Raw genomic sequence first — 21,528 nt, 5'->3', positions numbered from 1 at the left:
AAAAGCTTCATATCATGAATTTATTCTAGGAACGCATTGCATATGCACAAATGACTGTTAAAGTTGAGCCACGTTCCATACAAGCCTCGCACACCCATAACCCAGCATTCCCAAGGCAGCACAGCACCCGTTGGGAAACTTGCATAGATGGCGGCACCAGAGTTTAATATTGTACAAAACTCTACACCTGTGTATTCTTGTGTTGCTAAGACGTGTTTCACTTGCACCTTGTGAACTGTGGATTGCTGACTTTCTTGCGTACTTCCCCCTTTCCTGAATGTTTCGCAGTCACTGTGTGCCAGAATGTCACTGTAATCGCCATTCTGTGTGTTGAGTGCATGGAAGGCGTTTTTTTTTTTGTATTTGACCTTGTCAGCTTGTTGCCTCTTGTCGAGATGTTGACTGTTGATCTTCTGCTATGTGGCAGGCTGTGCTGGACAGCAAGCAGCACTCCATTTCGTACACGTTATCGCGGACGCAAGCGGTCATCGTGGAGTATGTGCTCGACGAGGAAACGGACCTGTTCCAGGTGGGCATGCTTCCTTTCTTTTTCTCAAAATTCATTTGCTCTGGCTTTGTGGTAGTTCGCAATGCAAAAGCTTTGTGGATATAAAGGTGAATGGAAGTGTAGGTGAATGGAAGGTGATGAGGGATATAAAGGTGAATGGAAGTGCCAATTGTAGAAAAACGACTTTTTTTCCTCCGTAACAAGAATGCGTGTGGAATGCATTGATCAGTAGAAGTACTAGTTAGCCGGTGCTTAGTCAACGATGACGAGAATAGTATGAAAGAATTGAAAAAAAAATGAAACAAAGAAAAACAGCTGCTTACCTTCTCTTAGCGGCATTTCTTATAACTAAGGAGCTGCTTAGTTGCACACACGCTTCAAGCTGTTCAGGTCACATTTCAAAGTTGACTTTCCCATTGTAATGATGTCGGTCGCTGTCTTGCATGATGGTTAGCAGTGTCTGACTTCCACCAAAATTGTTTGGCATGTGAAAGCCAAATGACACAAACTTGCTTTCCACCAGGCATTTCTAGAGCCTAGGACTCAAAAAGGAGCCAATATGGCTCGGGGAAACCTACTAGCAAAGCAACAAAACAGTGGTACGGCTTGGTCGCTTGATCGAGGTTTATCTACCTTCACAATGTCAATGGAGATTTAAACAAGTCTGTTGTTGGTGGTTGTGGACACATCATATCGTAATTGTTTATTGACACGGTCAAAAGAAAATATCTTGGAGTGTTTGTCGATAGAGATTGTGCATGACATAGCTCCTATCCAAAGTTTGTTACTTTGAATGTTGAAAAGACACCCCCAAACTCGGTTTTCAAGGAATTAAAGAAGCACATGCATTTTCAAGGAGCTTTAATGGCCCTTGAATCGCTTTTTTTTTTCATATTCAAGGATTTTCAAGGAGGTGTACGAACTCTGATGCTTCAATATTGCCAAATTGAATGGAGTAGTGCAGATTCGTGAATTGAATATCTATTATTAGATCTTGCGAATATTCAGTGTAATTGGTGTAGAGACCTGCTCAGTGCCGCATGTCATATGTGCCGTTTAGACCCTCTTGCACGATGCCGGGCAAGCAAGCAAGCATCTCACTTCATTGTTTGGGCGCAAAAGCAGTGCCGCGTGTTCCGCAGACAAGGCAACAAAATTAATGCTGTTCAACAGCGGTCTAGCTCTTACGCCTGACCTTGGGACCGATCACTCCTCAGCCAAGTATGAACATATTAACAGCAAGCATTTCGTGACAACTTGTGGCCCATTACTACACCGGCCAGCAGCAAATTTTTGTCGCGGTTGCACTCCCTAGGCAGTTGGGCCAAAATTGGCGCTGCTTGGTTGGACATCATCATCATCATCATCATCCTGGTTACGCCCACTGCAGGGCAAAGGCCTCCCCCATACTTCTCCAACTACCCCGGTCATGTACTAATTGTGGCCGTGTTGTCCCTGCAAACTTCTTAATCTCATCCACCCACCTAACTTTCTGTCGTCCCCTGCTGTGCTTCCCTTCCCTTGGAATCCAGTTCGTAACCCTTAAAGGGACCCTGAAACGCTTTTGACGATTTTCTACAAACGTACTGAGTCGTTAGAGTAGGTCCTTCTGATCATTAATTGACACATCTAAGTGCTCTGCGTAAAGCGTGTAATTTATTATCAGGTTTTAAAAATGCACATCGCTGTCGATCGCAGCGCACTGCTCGGCGGAATTTTAAGCCGCCCCTACCCATATGACGGAAATCACCCATATGACGTCAGTGGGGCGAGCTATCCGATTGGCTGACCAGGGCGCGTGATCGATAATTTTTCCAACTTTATGGTAAACAAATCATCTTCGTAATAGTTGGAATGTTAATTTGTTTTTATAAAGAGAAAGTAGCAGAAAGAGAATGCACAAGAACAATTTTTCAGTACACTTAAGCACTTCCGGCACACAGCAAGTGTCGTCTGATTGTGTTACAACGTACTCCATTTTGACGAGAGCTCCGTGGTCAGAGTTGGTCTCAGTCTTTTCGCGAGCACTATGATTCGACTTTGTTGCCTTGTGGACTGCAAACGTAGCGACTGGCAATATGTCAAGCTGCGACATCGTGTCCCTCTGCAGGGCAGCATACGAGCGAACTGGCTGCTGCGCGTTTGTGGCCGTCACTTTACACCGGAAGATTATTAACGCACTAGCGTTTCGCGAGTCCCGTATTAGGGCAAACGTAAGCGCAAGGGGACAGGGTCTGGCCGCTTGACTGTGCCGTAATGGGAGGAGCCGAGATGAGCAGAAGGGCAAAGGTGAATGGTCTGCACGGTGCAGCCACCTGGTGGCATAGAGCTCAACCATACACAGTAGCAGCAACGAAGCGTATTCTTTTTTGCTGCTGGTGCGTATTTTTCGCGGGAGTGTAATCATCAACACGTTTTTATAAATGTTTAAAATGTTCTGCACTTGGTTAGAGCAATATTAGCGCTTTGTTTGGCTGGTTAAGCGCTGCGCCAACAAGTGTCTGGACTGTGTAGACCGATCAGACCACTTGTGTACGTCTACGCCAAAGTTCCTTCATCAGCTTGAGTTTATGCCTCCAGTCATTTGCCAAAATGACCGGCTTGCCTGTGGTTAATGGAATACCAGACACGTTCGGCGCTACGACAGAATGCTCGCAACGCACGGTGCTTCGATAGCTCTCACTTGGGGTCGACAGCCAAGCGGCTAGCGGAGAGGTTTCGCGCGGGCGGGGGCGGGCTTCAAAACAACTGGAAGTGGACGATGTGACGTCGCATCGTGACGCAGGACCAGTGAAGGCAGAGCTTAGCCCCGCTCGCTCGGCGAACGAGTTGAGGAGGAAAAGCATGGCTGCGGAGGAAGGTAACTTCTAATCGCTTGTAGCTCCATTAATATGTAACGCTTCACTTAAATTGTGGTGCGAATGTTCTACTTAAGCTGTACCCTACGCGTCTACAAAATTTGTCTGAACCGTTTCAGGGGCCCTTTAATAACCATCGGTTATCTTCCCTCCTCATTACATGTTTTGCCCATGCCCATTTCTTTTTCTTGATTTCAACTAAGATGTCATTAACTCGAGTTTCTTCCCTCATCCAATCTGCTTTTTCTTATCCCTTAACATTACACCCATCATTCTTCTTTCCATAGCTCGTTGCGTCGTCCTCAATTTAAGTAGAACCCTTTTCGTAAGCCTCCAGGTTTTTGCCCCATACGTGAGTACTGGTAAGACACAGCTGTTATATTCTTTTCTCTTGAGGGATGATGGCAACCTGCTGTTCATGATCTGAGAATGCCTGCCAAACGCACCCCAGATCATTTTTATTCTGATTATTTCAGTCTCGTGATCCAGATCCTCGGTCACTACCTGCCCTTAGGTGTATTCCTTTACCACTTCCAGTGCCTCGCTATTTATCGTAAACTGCTGTTCTCTTCCGAGACTGTTACACATTACTTTATTTGCTGCAGATTAATTTTTAGACCCACCCTTCTACTTTGCCTGTCCAGGTCAGTGAGCATGCATTGCAATTGGTCCCCTGAGTTACTAAGCACGGCAATATCATCAGCGAATCGCAAGTTACCAAGGTATTCTCCAATAACTCCTTTCCCCAATTCTTCCCACTCCAGGTCTCTGAATACCTCCTGTAAGCACTCTGTGAATAGCATTGGAGTGATCGTATCTCCCTGTCTGACGCCTTTCTTTATTGGGATTTCAGTGCTTTCTTTATGGAGGACTATGGTGGGTGTGGAGCCGCTATAGTTATCTTTCAGTATTTTTACATACGGCTTGTCTACACCCCGATTCCGTAATGCCTCCATGACTGCTGAGGTTTCGACTGAATCAAATGCTTTCTCGTAATCAACGAAAGCTATATATAAGGGTTGGTTATATTCCGTGCATTTCTCTATCACCTGACTGATAGTGTGAATATGGTCTATTGTTGAGTAGCCTTTACGGAACCTCCCTGGTCCTTTGGTTGACAGAAGTCTAAGGTGTTCCTGATTCTATTTGCAATTACCTCAGTAAATACTTTGTAGGCAACGGACAGTAAGCTGATTGTTCTATAATTTTTCAACTCTTTGGTATCCCCTTTCTTATAGATTGGAATTATGTTAGAGTTCTTTCAAGATTTTGGTATGCTCAAAGTCATGAGGCATTGCGTGTAAAGGGTGGCCAGTTGTTCTAGAACAATGTGCCCCCTATCCTTCAACAAATCTGCTGTTACCTGATCCTCCCCTGCTGCCTTCCCCCTTTGTATAGCTCCCAAGGCGTTCTTTACTTCTTCCGGCGTTACTTGTGGGATTTCAAATTCCTCTAGACTATTCTCTCTTCCCTTATCGTCGTGGGTGCCACTGGTACTGTATAAATCTCTATAGAACTCCTCAGCCACTTGAACTATCTCATCCACATTAGTAACGATATTGCCGGCTTTGTCTCTTAATGCATACATCTGATTCTTGCCTATTCCTAGTTTCTTCTTCACTGCTTTTAGGCTTTCACCATTCCTGAGAACATGCTTGGTTGGGCATCAGCAACTAAATTTAGTTTCGTGTCGAATTGATGCCAGTCTGTAGTGGAATCTCTACAAACGGAAATCGCTTAAAGGAAACACCATCCTCATGGTTGGTTGGCTTTGTATTCATGCAATTGTATTCAGCTTTGTGTCCCAGTAAATGGAGCTCCTGATAAACGGAACCAATTTGCCTGGTCCCTTCAGGTTCTGTTTAAAGGGAGTCCACTGTATTTGCAGCAGCCGTGTGATGCTCGGAAGGCTGAAACAGCTTTGCAAACGAAAGTGAGTGCACAGGATGGCAACAGAGCTGCTCACGAATGGTTGCCGTTTTTGCGACGCATTATAACGGTGGCCTCTTTTTTCTTTCCGGTGCCATTCGTAGGGTAAATCAGTCTCTCTCTCTAGCTTCGAGTGTCCTGGCACAAGTCTATAGCTTTGAATTTAAACTGCAGGAGCTTAAGTGTCGTGACTAGTGCACCGACTGCCCGGCTGCACACATTTGTCCGGACAGCAGATGTAGGGAAGGTTGCCTCGTGAAAGTTAGTGGTAACCATTCTGATTTCAGAACTTCTTTTTTTCGGTGACAAAGGACGCTGCGGTCAATCCATGCAGTACCAACAAGGGCTATGCACGGAGTGGTGGTCATCACGTGATGCTCGGTCCGTGTGTTTGTCTGTCATGCAGACTGGTCTTACAATAACCCAACTGCCTTAAGATGGAAAAAAACCTTCTGTATTCCAGTGGAAAACTGGAAAGCAGAGATTTCTATCCAATAAAACATTGCTGTGGAATGTGCGGCCTGTCCGCGGCACGCCCCTTTTGCATAGAAAACAATGAAACAAGGCACTCGTTTATGTGGCATTGAGCACTAGCAAGTCCGTGGCGCGTACGACACAGCGCGAGCCTCTGTACCAAATATTCGAATAGTGGATTTTCGATTCGATTCAGCGATATTCGAGTATTCGCGCACCCACAGTAAATGCTGTCGAACCTCGATATAACAAACTTCCACTGGCAGCGAAAACAATTTGTTTAAAACCTCAAATGAACGAAATTTGCAATTTAAGAAAGCTTTCTCACATTAAAGACGACTTCACAAATTCCCAGAACATTTCTAGTGGATATTGTCGTGTTCGTATAGACAAATCGCAAAAAGGTTGGGTCATAATAGTGCTGCTGTGAGTGCCAATGCGTGCGGTGCAGATTGCACAGAGAGCAGTGCATCGACGTGGCTCACGGTGTCCAAGACTAGCGTTCGTTGCGTCGTGCGGCACCGCAAGTCTTGGACGCCATAGCTGACCGCGCTTAGTGCCCGCAGCTGGAGCCCACAAATTAAAACCGAAATTGTAAAAAGATACTGATATTCGCTCTGTACAAAAAAAAAAAAGAGAAGAAAATGTAGTCGGAGCTTTGCCAAAACGCCAGAGCATTTATGGCGATGGCAAAGAGACAACTACGCAAAGTACGGTTCGTAGCTTTACCGTTGACAGATCTCATTCGATGACCGCGAAGTCGCAGTCGCAACGCGAGCGAGCGCTTTGCACCGTGTTTTGGCAACTTGAGATTGCGCGAACGCCATCACGTTAGATACGCGAGCACAGCAAAATGCGTCCAAAGGCACCATCCATTTTGTCTTGCCACGAAGTGATTACCTGCATGATACGGCATGTCGCCTGCGCAGAACTGATGCTTGCACTAGGAGGTGAAGGCAGATAAGCGCGCGTTCCTGCCCTCCCCCCCTCCCTCCCCCCCTCCCTCCCACCTCCTCCGTCATGCGTGCTTGATCACGTTACCGCATGTTTACGCTCTCCCCATACCCTTTGTGCAGAAGTTTGGGCAAGTTGTTGACCAACGCGGCAAATGTACCAGCTGCGTTTCCTGCCAACCGCGTCCTGGCACGCACACTTTGACGGAGTTTTTTTTGCTACTGGAACTTTTCACGAAGAAGGAAGTTGAAATAATTCTACCTCGGAGGAGATCTTTTCAGTTATTTTTTACTAGATGCACTAGCCGCACAGGCTCCAAGTACATGCTCGAAATGGCCCAAAACTTCGTTAAATAGAAACAGTGTCACGAAACTACTTCGTTAAATCAGGAAAAATACACGGTTTTCAATTCAACTAATATCAGAAAATGAAGATAGTTTGTTACAAAGCGAATTTCATTAAATCCAAGTTCTTTATATCGAGGTTTGACTGTAGTGCTTTTATGGAGGCAGCAGTGTGTCTAGGTGTTTTTTTCCACCTCTAAGTTAGTCCAACTCGTGGGATAAATAGATCAGTTTGGTCGCTCCCATTGGGGTTGAATTAACAGAAGTCAACTGTATTGCAATTCGCTTGTATGTCAGCTCTTTTCGAACAGTTCTAGAGTATGCATCTTTGTTGTGAGCACGTGCCTTGCTCTTCCTGGGTGACGAGCGTTGTTGTGTGCCCTCTGTTTCAGATTGGCCGCTCCTCGGAGAGTCCCATCGACTTTGTGGTGATGGACACGGTGGCCGGTGGGGACAACAAGGCGGGTGCCTGTAGGGTCGCCCAGAGCACCATCTCCCGCTTTGCCTGCCGCATCCTGTGCGAGCGCAACCGCTCGCACCGCTCGTGCGTGTTTGCCGCTGGATTCGACTCCTCCCGAAACATCTTCCTCGGGGTGAGTCGAACGCCATGCGGGGTTGTCACGTTGCACGAGAGAAGCGCTGTCTTTTGCAGCGATCCTTTAGTCTTCAGCACAAGGCTGGTTTGGGTTGTTTGGCAAACACTTAGGCGCAGACACAACGCAGTGATTTTCAGTGTGACTCAAATAGGTAAAATACGCAGTGGCATATTTGGAATAAGAACAGAGTGGAATAGCTTTATACTATCGTGACTCTGGTGTCGAGATACTACAGGAGTAAAATTTATTATGTTAGCAGTGTTCAGTTTTTTTGGTACACCTGCTTTTATTTGGAACACCAGCTTGGCAAGGATAGTTTAGAACTTTGTTAACTGTTCTTTTAGTTCATGGTAAAGAAGCACATAGAACATACAAACAAGAAAGCAGTCTGAGCACCAATTCAAATTTATGAAACTCATTTGTGAGCATGCAACTTACAGACTGCAGGTTAACGACACTTACAACAAGGAACCAAATTGAAGATACAACTGAAAGGATATTTAAAATTATGTGGTTCAGGCACTGTCAGTATATAACATAAATGTTACAGTTGTAATGTTGCTACCTTTCTCCTAGTCTCAGTGTACGCTTTCTATGTGATCATTGCTGAAGGCATTATAATAGCATCTCTAATTTATGTTTGCCAGCAAATTGCTCGAAGTAAGGCTACATTTCAGTCTTTGAGCACCCTTTAGTTCTTTATGCCAGCAAAGGTACCTGAACCATAGAAATCGTGTGTCTTCACTAGTCAAGAACCTCCCTCTATCTGTCTCATCCATGTCTTTCTTGTGCTTTTCTTCAGCTTAACAATTTTGACCTGTGCCTATGCTGTTCATTGACAGTCGTTGTTAGACTGCAAGCTTTCGCTTCTTCATGGCACTTGAGTCGTGCTGTTTTTCTGACAAGTTTTGCTTGTTGTTGTGGTCTTCTTTTCGTTCCTCTTGTTGAGACACCCACCTGTCGTTTCTTTGATGGCATTGAATTTATGAGCAGCTTTCTGCTTTTCTGTTGTGGCTTCTAGCGGTGGACATCTGCCGCACAGCCAAGGTTTCTGTGTGGCTGCAACTGTTCCGTCATTGACGTGTGGTGTATGTCACACAAGTGTAGGTGATATCTTAGTAGTTGAAACTTAGAGGCTGAGATGATTCGAGCAGGTGACTGCTGGTCTGTGAAGAGTAACAATCAGGTGACAAGGGAGGGGAAAGGGGAAATGCATGTGAGTATGACATAGCATTAGGTGCATACCTACCAGCTCTCCTGGATTTTATGTTAAGTTTACGAACTTGGGCTCATTCTACGATTTACAAATGTTCCGTCGGGTATTACAAAATATAAGTTCTGTTTGTAAAAAAAGTTCCGCTCGCCTGTTTGTGACTCTACTGTTGTGTAAGTATACAGTCGCCGACCGATTTTCCGGACTCCAAAAATTCGGACATGCCCGATTATTCGGTCAGCTTCGCGGCACCGCCATTCTCCCCATAGACCATAATGTATAACAACTGCTGAAAGTTCGGACACCTTGCAACCTCTCGTCCGATTTTTCGGACACTCCTTGAGCCAACTCGGTCGAGAGCACCATGCACCGACTCTGACCGGTGCATGGTTCGACTTACTGAACGCCATTTTTGTTTTGAACGGAGCTTTCTTGCTGCCCCACGAAGTGGCGCTACCTAAAACCCCCGCTCATCATCATCGTTTCTGCCTGATTCGATAGAGTGGCTCTGCAGCAGTTCCGGTTTCAGCTTAGTAAGCTATGTCAAGACAATCCAGCAGCTGATTTGTTCCTTAGCGCAAGACGCTGCGAGGGCCGCGTTTTTCGTTTGTGCGACTGGTGTCGGCACGGTGGTGTTTGCTTTGTGTGCTGTGTCGAGGTTTCGGTAATTCAACGCGGCATACGTAAACATCTCGTCAAGTGTCTAATGGCGCCGACAGTGCCCGCGCTGACTTCGCTGGGGAACGCTGGCAAGCGGGTGCCGGGAGGCCTAAGATTTGTCGCCTTCCGATATGCTCCCTACTGATGCAAAAAATGTTCTGCCGAGACCTGCGCAGTGGTTGCATTGCGATTCCGGACACCGTCTCATTTGACAGTTTCATAGGTACTGACACTGCCGTATTGACATGCACAGAACTCGACGACGGCAAGATCATTCGTCAGGTTTCTGCTGCACCGCTGGACGATGATTCTGAGTCGGAAGATGACGCACCATGTGCTACGCTGCCGTCGCATGCGGAGCGTGTACAAGCAGTGACTGTGCTTTCAGCCGCTAATAGTAACCGTACGACCCCCTCCGAGAATCAGGCTTATCTGATTGCGCGTAAACGGAACAGCGTGCATCGGCGGATTCACGATTTCTTCCAAGCCTACTGCCGAGCCCAAATAAGCGCGTGGAAATAAAGGATTTAATTTTGTTTTCTTAATCTGCTTTTTCGGACACCTGTTTATTCAGACATTTTCGCAGTCCCCGTGAGGTCCGAATAAACGGTCGGCGACTGTACTCTGATGGTGAAAGCATGCCAGAGCAGTACAACTTGCTTGGAGCAAGTTGGTACACGTAAGTTTCTTAAGCAGACAACAGCAAAGTTGCTGTGAAGATCTAAATGCAAGGTGTTGCTTGCTAGTTTTTGTTGTTAGAAGTCTTCTGCCACTTGTGTGCTGCGTCCAGAGGTAAATCGTAGTTTATTTAATAAAGTGTGTCTTCTGCTGAATGCTTCTGCTCAAGGCCAAGTTCTATATATGTGAATTATCCCCCCTTTTCCTTTATGTTGGTTCCATTGGAGATTTACAAATTTTAATGTTCGCAGGCAGGCAGGTTCGTTAGGTGCTGTGATGAGACTGGGAAGTTTGCATGCATAGAACGAAGCTGGTTGGTGCAAGGCAAAGGTAATTGAAGGTCGCCGAGAGAGGCCTTTGTCCTGCAGTGGACATAGGTTCGGCTAGCGATGGCAGCCATGATCCGTCTGCAGTCTGTGGCTTGTTAAAAACCTAACAGACCAGATAGGTAGGCCACCGTATCATGTGAGCTCCTCCTCACCTGTTGTTAAACTTTTGTTGTCGTGCAGGAGAAGGCGACCAAATGGCAGCAGGACGGTGAGATAGACGGCTTGACGACCAATGGCGTCCTCATCATGCACCCGCAAGGGTCCTTCTGCGGTGGTGCGACACCCGGAATATGGCGCGAGGTGTCCGTCGGTGGCAACGTGTACGCCATCCGCGAGTCCCGATCGGCCCCCAAGAAGGGTGTCAGGGTGCGTATGCATCTTTGGGACTTGCTTCTTCCTTCTTTGTGTATGCATTGTAAGTGTCTGCATAAATGTTGGTAATCTTCCATTTAAAAAAAATCGGGTGCCCCACAAGTAAGGAGTACAGTCGACTCCCGTTAATACAAAGTTCACAGGGACTGCAAAAAACTTTGAATTAAACATACTTCTAATCAAGCAAAAACTAAAAAAAGAAAGAAAGAAAGGAAGCGTATAACCTTGATTAGTCTCAAATCCAAGTTTTTAGAAAAAATAAGTCTCCCATATTCATCTTCTTTTGCTTGTTAAATCTATCTGTGGAATGCAAGTTTTTGAAGCAGCAGACATGTCCAAGTGCTCCTTCCATGTTATTTTCACCAGCAAAAAACCGCTGTGCCAGAGCGAGGCACGCTGCTACATCGGCAGCCCTTGGCTGCGGCTCGTTTTCAATATTGTCGTTAATGTCGCTCTCATGAAGAGATTTATGGAGCCAAATAAGCTGCACAATTTCGCTGTCCACCAATGAATCGCATGTTTCAACTGTGCTGTCCGTAGTGACGAACTCTTCAAAATGAACGTCGCCAAGAGCGTCGCCAAAACTACTGTCGTCGCTCCCTTGTTTGTGCTTCCCCCAGCAGGCAAATCAGAGCATCCCCCGAAGCCGTAGGCAATGGTCTCTTCTTTCACGCAGCCTCAAGCTCGTTCTAGCATGTGGATGTCACTGAGTAGGCCTAGCTTGTATTGTGAGGAGTTGTCCACACACAAAATCATGCACTCGACAAGATGCTGCGTGCACAGCACCTTTTACATTTTTGATTATGCCCTGGTTCATGGGCTTCAACACTGACGTCATGTTTGCAGGCAGGTATGCTAGACGGACAGCACTCAAGGCTGACAGTTCATGTGGGCACTGCGCTGGTCCACAAGGAACAGCACCTTGCAGTTCGATGACCCGAACTTGCGATTCAGTTTTGCGATTCACTCATTGAAAATGTCGGACGTCATCCACGTCTTCCTGTTCGGTGCATAGTTTACAGGTAGCGTCTTCACACCTTTAAAACATCTAGGCTTAGCTGCCTTCCCAATCACTAGCAGGCCACATCATTCAGTGCCAGTTATGTATGCCGCGATCATAACTGACGCCCTTTCTTTGCTCCATTTGCTCCCAGCACGATCGTCGCTTCTGAATGTCAGCGTCTTCTCTGGTAGTAGCCAATAATAATGCGAAGTTTCATCTGCGTTGAAGATGTCTTCTAGAAGGTTGATAGCCATTGAGGTACTCGCCAAGCTTTTCTGCTTTCAATGTGGTGCATGTTTCCTGGTTGACTGATGCCTTCTCTGTAGAGTTGCTTTTACAAATTGGGTCATGATGTTGTTTGACGCTTGTCAGCCATCCATCAGAAAAACAAAGTTGTTGACCCACAACATTGTTGCAAGCAATAAAGCTTTTGCCGCAACTGCCTCACTGCTGAGAGGAAGTTTGTTGCTTCAGTGCTTTTCTCATTGAAAGCAGCAGTACCTTTCTTTCATCGAAAGCAACCCTGGGCAGGCACCAGTGTTCATTCGCTTCCTGGTCATTTTGAATTAGTCATTCTCAAGAGCATCCAGTATTGCTTGCTTGTTCCTTGTGAAGTTCGATGGTGTGTTAGGCTTAATACCGTTCATCCATGCAATTTCTCGCTTGGCAGGGCCTCCCTTGTCACCCTTGTCAAATTATTTCACGACTTTCGTCACTAGGTCAAGCATGCGGTAGGAACTACTAGTTGCAATCGTCAAGCGTCACGACTACACTTGAAATCCGAAGCATGGAACCACCCCCTGCGGAATAAACCCAATGCACGGCTGACACTCTCTCGACAAAAGACAAGGAAGGAGATGTGCCCGCGTTGGGTGAACAATTTTGCGGTTTCATGAGCTGTAGTGCTGCAGACAGCTTTGACGACACCGGTTCGATACACGGAGTTGTTTTGGCACTTGAAAAATTGCACATTTAATTAAAAAATTATGGTCGTCTCGAGTCTCTGTATTGATGAATAACTTCTAAGTAACCAATATTATGAGCTTATAACCTTGAATGATCGAGCAGTTTTTATACAGAATTGCATGCAAAACTGACGGACCCAGTCCTTCACTTCTAATTAACCGAAAATTCCAATTACATGACTTGAAATAATTGGGAGCTGACTGTACAGGTTTAGGTAAAGGGCTCTTGCAGCTGCACAATTGGCTCATGTATGGTCAGATTTCACCTGCATGGAGCATTTCAGGGCATACTTCATTTGGTAGTTACTGCGCTTGAGTGCAGTATTTGCTCTCTTCATTGTCAGTAATTTAAAAGAATATGTAAAATTTTCACGGCATAGGAACCATGGTATCCTCTCTCATCGTTAGGGAGAAAAACGGCACGTGGCGTATTTCTCCCCGACAGTGATGCCCAGTGCAGCCATACTTTCACTGGGACAATAATGTTTTGGCATTGCTCCGTGGCAGGCGATACAAAAATAGGATTTATTCTGGGTGAAACAAGCAAATACTGAGCCAAGGAATTATATTAACCAAAATTCAGTGCGAGGTGTTACCTGCGTGCGAAGTTTGGGTCTGACGAACCTGTGCCTATAGCCGGGGGAGCCATTTATGCCTGCCTGCTTTACACTACAATTATGAGGCCTTTAAATAAAGCCTGTTAAGTGTGCGTTACTACATCAACATCAGTGAAAGTGATTGCATTTTGTTTTGTGCCCCGCGATGATGCCACACAGTCCTAGTGAGCCAGGCTTGACATTGGGCACTCTGTGGCGAGTTCATTGCTGCAGCCTCGTATGTGGCGAGGTTCTTGTGTTGAGGATGCCTCTGAGCTGGTCTTGGAAGCAGGCTCATGTTGCACTCTCTTGCGCTTTCTGTCCAGATTGAAGACGAGACGAACGTTCTGCGAGACGGCTCGCTCATTGACCTCTGCGGAGCTACACTCCTCTTTCGGTCGGCCGAGGGACTCCTGAAGTCACCGGTGGGTAGATAAGTTGCTGCTTCTTTTGATTGTGTGTGTGTGTGTGTGTGTGTGTGTGTGTGTGTGTGTGTGTGTGTGTGTGTGTGTGTGTGTGTGTGTTGCGTGCGTGTTGCGTGCTCCAGCTTTATGGCTCTTCATTTTTTCACTTTTGAGATGTTGTGCAGTGCTGTCAGTTTAACGGATTTTCTTCGAGTCTTTGAGTAGGTAGGTTTTGGGGTGAAAATGGAACAATAGCTGATAGTGGACTTTTAGGATACCTTGACCCAAATTTCTTCTTCATGGACACTTAGTGGGAATAAAGGAAAAAAAAATTTGGGGGCATTCTAGTGGATTTTATTGTAGCTGTGTCATCAGAACCTTGGAAGAGAAGGAAATTGCAACATTGGCGGCAGCTGTCTGTTCGGTCTATTGGATTCTAACACCAAAGCACTCATGCCTGTAATGGGCATGATGAAGTGGCTTGCTGGTTGCATTCGGCCGTTCAGATGCAGAGGCCTATGAAAATCCAGGTGGTGAAAATCGAGATCCAAGAAGGTCAAAATTAAGCAGAATCCAAAGCGTATGCAGTGGTTTGAATTAATGCTTGTCAAATTTGGTGACCATAGGAGTGTGCAGTGAAAAAAATGAATGCAGCTAATTGAATCCAACGAGGAGGCGAACCAGCAATTCCTTGAATAGTTTGAATTTCCTGTTGAATATGTACCAGTGTTCAGTTTCTGGAGTATTGAATGTGTTTTGGGAGAGGTCCGTGGTCTGTGCTAGTCTGCGTGAAGATTTTTCATTATGCATGACTCTTTCTGGTGGAAATTATGGTCAGTCGAGCAGACCCAATCAAATCAGTTGAAATGTGCGGTATAGGTGAACATGAAGAAAGCAACAGCAGAAAAAGTGGGAGGTTCTATGGAGAAGCTTATCACTTTCTGTGCCTTTGTAGTCCCAAGCATGTGGGTGCATGAAATTGAGCAGTGAACTGGAACAAGGCATTCAGGTAGTAGCAGGTGCATATGTGCCGATATTGTCAAAGTCGTAACTTGGACAAAGCCTCTTACTGCAATAACAATTATAGGGACACTCAAGGTGCGTTTTCACCGCCGGCGCTGCTATGCTGTTGTGCGTAACGGTGAAGTGCGAGAAAAATTAGTGGCCTGAGTGCTGTTTTGGTGATTGCGTGATCTGTGGGTGTGAGGGCAAGCATGCAAAGGTGAGCCGAGGTGGATTGATGTCCGCCATTTTCCCATGCGTCTAGTGTTGTAGGTCACGTTATTTGAGTTTTGGAGACTCTCCACAGTTGAAATGGTGAAGCAAGCAGCAGCACAAAATGTTTGCTTTCGGGATTTAGACAAGCACCTGCGCTCCCTTCAGCCGGCACTCATTGCGCCAGGTGTTGTGACAGTGAGTGCTTGTGATCATCGATTGGAATATGTTCGTGTTAGTTTTTGGGCTTGCTATAGCACGCTTGTTTACTTAGTGAATGTTTACTGCAGTTTGTACGGTTGATAAAAACTATGAACCTTGCTTCGTGTAGTTTTCTAATAAATTGCTGTCTCTATCAATGCTTTGCCCTCGAAATGACACGGCAACATTTTTTCCCATCGCTGCTCGGCAGACAAAGCAGCACTTGGAGGCACGCGTGGAGGAGCTGAACGCTGGCCGCCCCCAGTGCCCCGTGGGTCTGAACACCCTGGTGATTGCGAGCCGCGCCACGCTGAGCCAGGGGGACAAGCAGCCGTACGTGTACCTGCACTGTGGCCACGTCCAGGGCCTGCACCACTGGGGACTCCCCGAGGGGGCCTCCAATGTGCGCACCTGCCCGATGTGCCTCAAGGTGCGTGCCCAGTCCGTTGACCGACTCTTTACTTCATTGTTTGCTATTACATTGTGCTGCTAACTACGCCGTGAAGGGTCTGCGACAGTCCTTGCAAACCCTTGAATGTTGAGGAGCCAATTTCAGAACCACACAGAAGTGCACAGTACACAACGCTAACGTTGTGTCCTGTGTGCTTTTTGTTTTTTTCCCCAATATGCTTTGCAATGGCCTTGAACTTGCTTAACAAGAACGCCGTGAATTTCTTCGAGAATTCTGCGGTGCCTGCCGCTGGGGTTCAAGGAATTGTGTTTGACACTATTGTGTTCTGCTTCACAAGAGAGCCCTTGTGTGCTTTTGCTACCCTTTCGAAAGTTTGTATTCTGGTATTTAAGGTCCTGATAATGGAGATAAGCGAGAGCAAAGCATAGAGCAGCCATGTCCTCTCTTAAAACACGTCACAGTGTTTGTTGGTGTGCCTACTGGTCTTTTCTCCAAACGTTAGTGGAACCAGCTCAGTTTTCCAGCTCCACTGGAAAACCTGTCCCGAGCGGTGCCCCCGTCGTAACTTCCTTGGTGGACAAAGTTCAACTATGCAGATAGCAAGCAATGGCGATTCATTGCCGTGCCGTTCCTTTGAGCGGTAAAGTACAGTTGCGCATTCATACACTTTATCTTGAAATTTTGGCGTCCTTATAAACTGCAGAGTTCAATATGCGGGCGCCCTCAGGCATGATATACCTGCCATGAAAATAAAGAAATGGCCACTGCTTTCAACTGCCAGTGCCGTTGGAGGTTAGCTATGTTTGCATGGGTGTACAGTTGACTCTCATTACAACGGACCCTGATAATCCAACAAAAGTGTCCATTTTATCCGAAGTCTGTAATATCCAAAAGATGCGAAAAGATAGTGTCGCTGCATGTTTCGACTACAGCCGGAAAGCCGCGAAACATCAGATAAAAAAGGAAGAAGGGAACCATTCTCGGAGGGATGCATGTGTACTTTCCACACATTTGGTGGAAAGAGTTGTGTGCAGTGCGCTGCTTCCCTCACCTACGCTGCGAATCTGATTTAGCTCTGACATATTCATACCAACGGCCCCCTCACAGTAATAACTTATTCTAATTTGCCAGTGGAATACACCGGGACATGGGGTTGGAGCACTGGAACGCCTCACATCCAAAACTTTGGTTGCTATGCCTTGCAAAGTTATTGCAAAGAGTGAGTGATGAAGCTCCAAAGTAAAGAATAAACAAGAACTTTTTATTCACATTTAGCTCAAAAAGAACTTTGTGATGAGAGAAAGCAGACTCGCGGTCTGCTTCGAGAGTCCCATTGTTCTTTAGATGTTCACCTGCTTCTCACCGCGTGCAACTGCATTCACATTGTTAATCTTGTCGCTCAGTGAAGTTGAGGTCATCATGTTGGCACTTGCGGGCTGGCACAACTGACTAGTACAAGAACAGGACAAAATGGCATCAACAAGCGATAACACGCCATGCACGATCAATGTGGCCTCAGACTGGCTTGGCTAGAGGCTGGACTTGGCCAGAGGCAGCCAGCCGCAATTTGCCAGCCGCAATTTAAACTTGCCGTGGCTTAAGCGCATAGACATTGGCATGGTCAAATCTGTTGTCGCACTATATCGACATGGCAAAATATGTTTTACATGCCCAATTTTAAAAAAGATTGCCACTAATTTCATCCGTTTGTAGCATGGCATATTCAAAGCGAACTTTGCTGTATTAATAAAACAGGTAGAGCAAACTAAAGTTCAAATATGCTCCATTATATCCAGAAGTTTACTGTACACAAGTCTGTCGTAACGAGCCTAGACTATGTAAAGAATTGTGAGCAAACATAGATAACCATAAACAGTAGTGGCACTTGATACAGTCGACTCTCGTTACAGTGAATCCTGATAGCCCGACGAAAAAACATCTGTTTTATCCGAAGTCCTTAATATCCGAAGCACTTCACTTCCGAAGCTTTCGTTGCAATGTGTAACAACTTTATTGCAAAAAGCCCCTGTCGACATGGCTCAATTCCGTTTTATACGCCTTATTTTTACAAAAAATTGCCGCTAAAGTCGTCCACTGTAGCCGATGGTCCGTTGTAGCATGGTCAATTCAAAGTGAACGTCATTGCATTAATAAAATAGGTAAAGTAAACTAAGGTTGAAATACAGTCCATTATATCCGAAAGTCTGTTGTACACGGGTCTGTTGTAATGAGCGTAGGCTGCACTAACAGTTGGTTACGCGGTTGGTTACTGTGATGTCATTTAATGGCAGCTGTTACAGGAAGTTACGGGTAACGAGCAAGGATGCCAGGCTATGGCTGGGCACATCCAAGCGACGAAGGAATTGGAGTAAACGCACAATAACTGTGCTGAGTTCAAATCGGCTCGCTGTTTCCTGCTGAAATTGCACTGGATCAATCTAATAATGTTGCACTGGGCTGTGTTCTGCAGCCAAGCTGCTAGTGCGACTTTATAGAAATGCTCGAAAACGTTATGTCTGTATTTTTTCAGGTGAGCTGCGATAACTATTATTCGCCGAGAATGGAGGACATGTTAAGGTTTATGCCAGGAGCAATTATGACATGTGGGTGTGGATTAGAAGTTTTTCTGCCTCATTTGAGATGGTATACTTGAAATGCTTGCAAACTTTACCAGCTGTCCTGAGGGAACCTCTAGCAATGCTGTATTTTGAATGAATGGGTGCTCTTTTATGGGAAATACCGTATTTTATGGAAATACCGGAGCAAGCTGAACACGCCGAACGCGATTTTTTTTCTTGTGAGTACATTACATGCATTGAAACAGTTTCTTCCGTATCAGCAATGAATAATATTGTTAATATCGGCAAGTTTGCGGCAATAACATAGCCATGTCCACTTTGCGGGGACAGGAACAAATGGGCACGACGCCTAGCTGCCAGTGACATAGAAACACATGGCCCGCATGCGGCGGAAACTGCGGCATCCGTCTTCACTGCTATCCTAATACGGCACGTTTCCGGTAAGGGTGGGTGAATAGCTTAGCTGTGTTACAAGCGTCGGCGTATGAATACGGTACAATTCTAACATATCAGTGTAAACGTGGCTGCTGTCGTTCCAGCTCGCGATTTGTTGCGTGCCCACGAGTGCAGATGAGAAGAATTGAAAGGCGCCTTTTTTGTTGTTGTCTACCACAACCGTTATAAAGCCTACACATAATAAAGGCAAGTTTGGTTGCAGCTTTTTTTTAGTCATGGAAGTGCGGAAAGTGATGAAAGTAATGAAATGGGGCCCCTACTTAAGAATGTTTGGTGCGTGCAGACCGCTTGGTTTGTCTTGAAGAGTCGTTTGCGTAGCATTCGACAGATGGTAAGCGCAATCATTATTAGCTAGACTTGGCACACGACATATCGCTGCGGCAAGTTCGGGGTGCGATCATTAGACGGGAAATAAAAAAAAAATCGACTTTTGATGACAAAATTCAGGGGTGCGATTATTACGCTAGTGCGATCATTGTGCGAGTAAATACTGTAGTTTTTTTCCTGTTTTTATGTGTAACATGCGGCCCATAGTAGGTTTTCCCGGTGTGCTCTAAGAACTAATAGTAGCACTGACTTCATATTGTGTGCAAACGGCAGACACATTATGTCTGATGTGTGTGGAAAGTTTGGCATGTATAAATACATACAGCTTTCACAGGTGTTGTGTGCATCTTTTCCCGTGTTCATGAGAGTATGAAATGTGACATCATGTTTAAATTTTCATGATGTGGGTTCATGTCACTAGTCCTGTCCGGGAAGGTTCTTAAGTGGGGTTTAATTAGAATTGCCCTTTACATCTGCATGAAACGGCTTCACTGGAAGTTGGACTTTAATTATTCAGGGTCTCATTAGTCTAAGTTTTATTGATGAGCACTTATCGCAGGGATGCGAGCAGCGTGTCATTAGCGTTGATATGAAAGAAGTCATCCAAGCTTATTTTGATAATTTCGTAATAAGGAAACAACATTGAATAATATGTAGGTACAAATTAGGTCAAATAAATTTGCATTTATAGAAATGTGAAGTTGTCGGTCTTCTCCTTCTTGCCCGTGTTTCTTTCACGCTGTTTTTATCAATAAGTGCGCCAATTAGCTGAATGGTGTAACATTATTCAACTTGCTTTGTGGTTCTCTCTCTGCATGCGTATTCATGCTGCTTCCTGTAATGAATAATTCTAACAGCGTGTCATACAGCTATGCCTATTGTATTTATGCAGAGCAGTAAGTACAAACTTCTGTTCATGTAAAAGAGGCGTGAAATAAGCCCATGAACATTTACTATGCAACTTCGACTCCATTTTCGATGCACAGTCTGTATTAAGGGTGTGTGTCATTGGTTATGCGCCTGAGCCACGTTATGAATGCCTCTGCATGTAGTGAGACCTAATGCTCTCATTTACGTACAACGACGCTTAAAAAGCTGTTGACTCTAGTGTCCGCCACTCAGAAAATATTCCTCTGTTGGGAAGCTGTGAAATTGAGTTGGTTCTAGAAACATTGGTTGTTTCTTCAGGGCATGGTTTCCTACAGAAAGGTTTTCCACAAAAGCATGGATTTGCCTCACATCTCTGCTTGTGGCTTCAGTGTTCTTCTGAGATTGTTGGGGTCTATCTTTCTCAATGTTTAAGTATAGTTTTCCAAACTCAGCAAGGTTGAAATATCACCGAATCGAATAGTGAACCTTCGAATAATTCAATCTACTACTATAAGGTTTTTCGAATGTTCAATATATTCAGCGTAGAGACTTGCACAGTGCCACATGTTGGGTGTGTTGCCTACCTCCTTGTGTTTGACGTCACCCAAGCGAGTATTTCACCTCATTTTTGGCACAAAAGCAATGTGTCACGGACCAGCTGTTCCTGCTGACGCGGTAGCAGACTTGGTCACTGCTTGGTGAATGTCGGCCCAATGCGGAGATCGCAATAGGCTACCAGAGGCAAGAGCATTGCTATTTAACAGAAGCTGACCACACGCATTGCCCATTATGTTGCTTTTGCAGAAGGGTCCCGTGGTCAAGCTATGTGTGGGCATTGAGCCTGCCTTCTACGTGGACAACGACCCACCGAACCACGCTTTCAATCCATGTGGCCACATGGCTTCTGAAAAGACTGTCAAGTGAGCACCCTCTTCCTCACTTTTCCCATTTTTCCCGTCCCTTGCCGATTTCTTGTGGTAGAGGCGGTAGGAGTGGGCCCCCTTAATAGGCAGCTCTGATTAACTAAAATCTCTCTCAAGATGGAGGACTTTGTTTGGTTAGTTTAGATGTACGCTGGTGAACGTGGTGTTGTGATAAGGCAGATTTCTGTCTTTCTTGAGGTTTTCTCAAAGGACTAGTAGAGACGTAATTTTGTCTCACTTTATTGCTTTTAATGAAGGTCCAGACCCTCTAAACCCTAGTAAAAGTGTTGTCAAGCGATAGGATACCCTAAAAGCATCGATTGCGATAGCAAATTAGTAGACAGCTATACAAAGTAAGGATAGTAGTCTTATACGCCATATGAACTTGGAAGCATTCGCTTACTAACTACATTACGATTACGTTGTAGCGCTAGAGACACCACGAGTCAGGGGTGGCACTGATCATGGCAGCAACAGACGGTACAATAAGGCAACCAGCAACGAGGATTGCCAGTGGCCAACGAGCCAGCTTGAGCGTGCTGTGTGTATAAATTAAATGCCTACTTGTTCCTGTTCAGCTTGGTATCTTCATATCAATTACTAAGTGAATTAACGAGCATGGTGTCGGAACACACAAACATGAACACGTCGCACTTGATGAG

General features: G+C 45.5%; 1 protein-coding gene across 4 annotated transcripts in view; it reads left to right on the top strand.

Annotated features, from left to right (window-relative positions):
• The window catches only part of Pli (E3 ubiquitin-protein ligase pellino), a 136,406-nt gene that overhangs the window by 105,068 nt on the left and 9,810 nt on the right, over window positions 1–21,528 (top strand). For all 4 annotated transcript variants that reach the window (XM_065428372.1, XM_065428371.1, XM_070522389.1 and 1 more), the window contains exons 4-9: window positions 428–529; window positions 7,460–7,660; window positions 10,724–10,909; window positions 13,806–13,904; window positions 15,511–15,729; window positions 20,748–20,863. In XM_065428372.1, the coding sequence (XP_065284444.1) occupies window positions 428–529; window positions 7,460–7,660; window positions 10,724–10,909; window positions 13,806–13,904; window positions 15,511–15,729; window positions 20,748–20,863 (923 nt within the window). The remainder of the gene's footprint in view (window positions 1–427; window positions 530–7,459; window positions 7,661–10,723; window positions 10,910–13,805; window positions 13,905–15,510; window positions 15,730–20,747; window positions 20,864–21,528) is intronic.

Source organism: Dermacentor albipictus, chromosome 7, assembly GCF_038994185.2.
Source record: "Dermacentor albipictus isolate Rhodes 1998 colony chromosome 7, USDA_Dalb.pri_finalv2, whole genome shotgun sequence".
Taxonomy (NCBI): domain Eukaryota; kingdom Metazoa; phylum Arthropoda; class Arachnida; order Ixodida; family Ixodidae; genus Dermacentor; species Dermacentor albipictus.
Note: the sequence above shows the minus strand (reverse complement) of the source record. Positions and strands in the feature narration are given on the sequence as shown.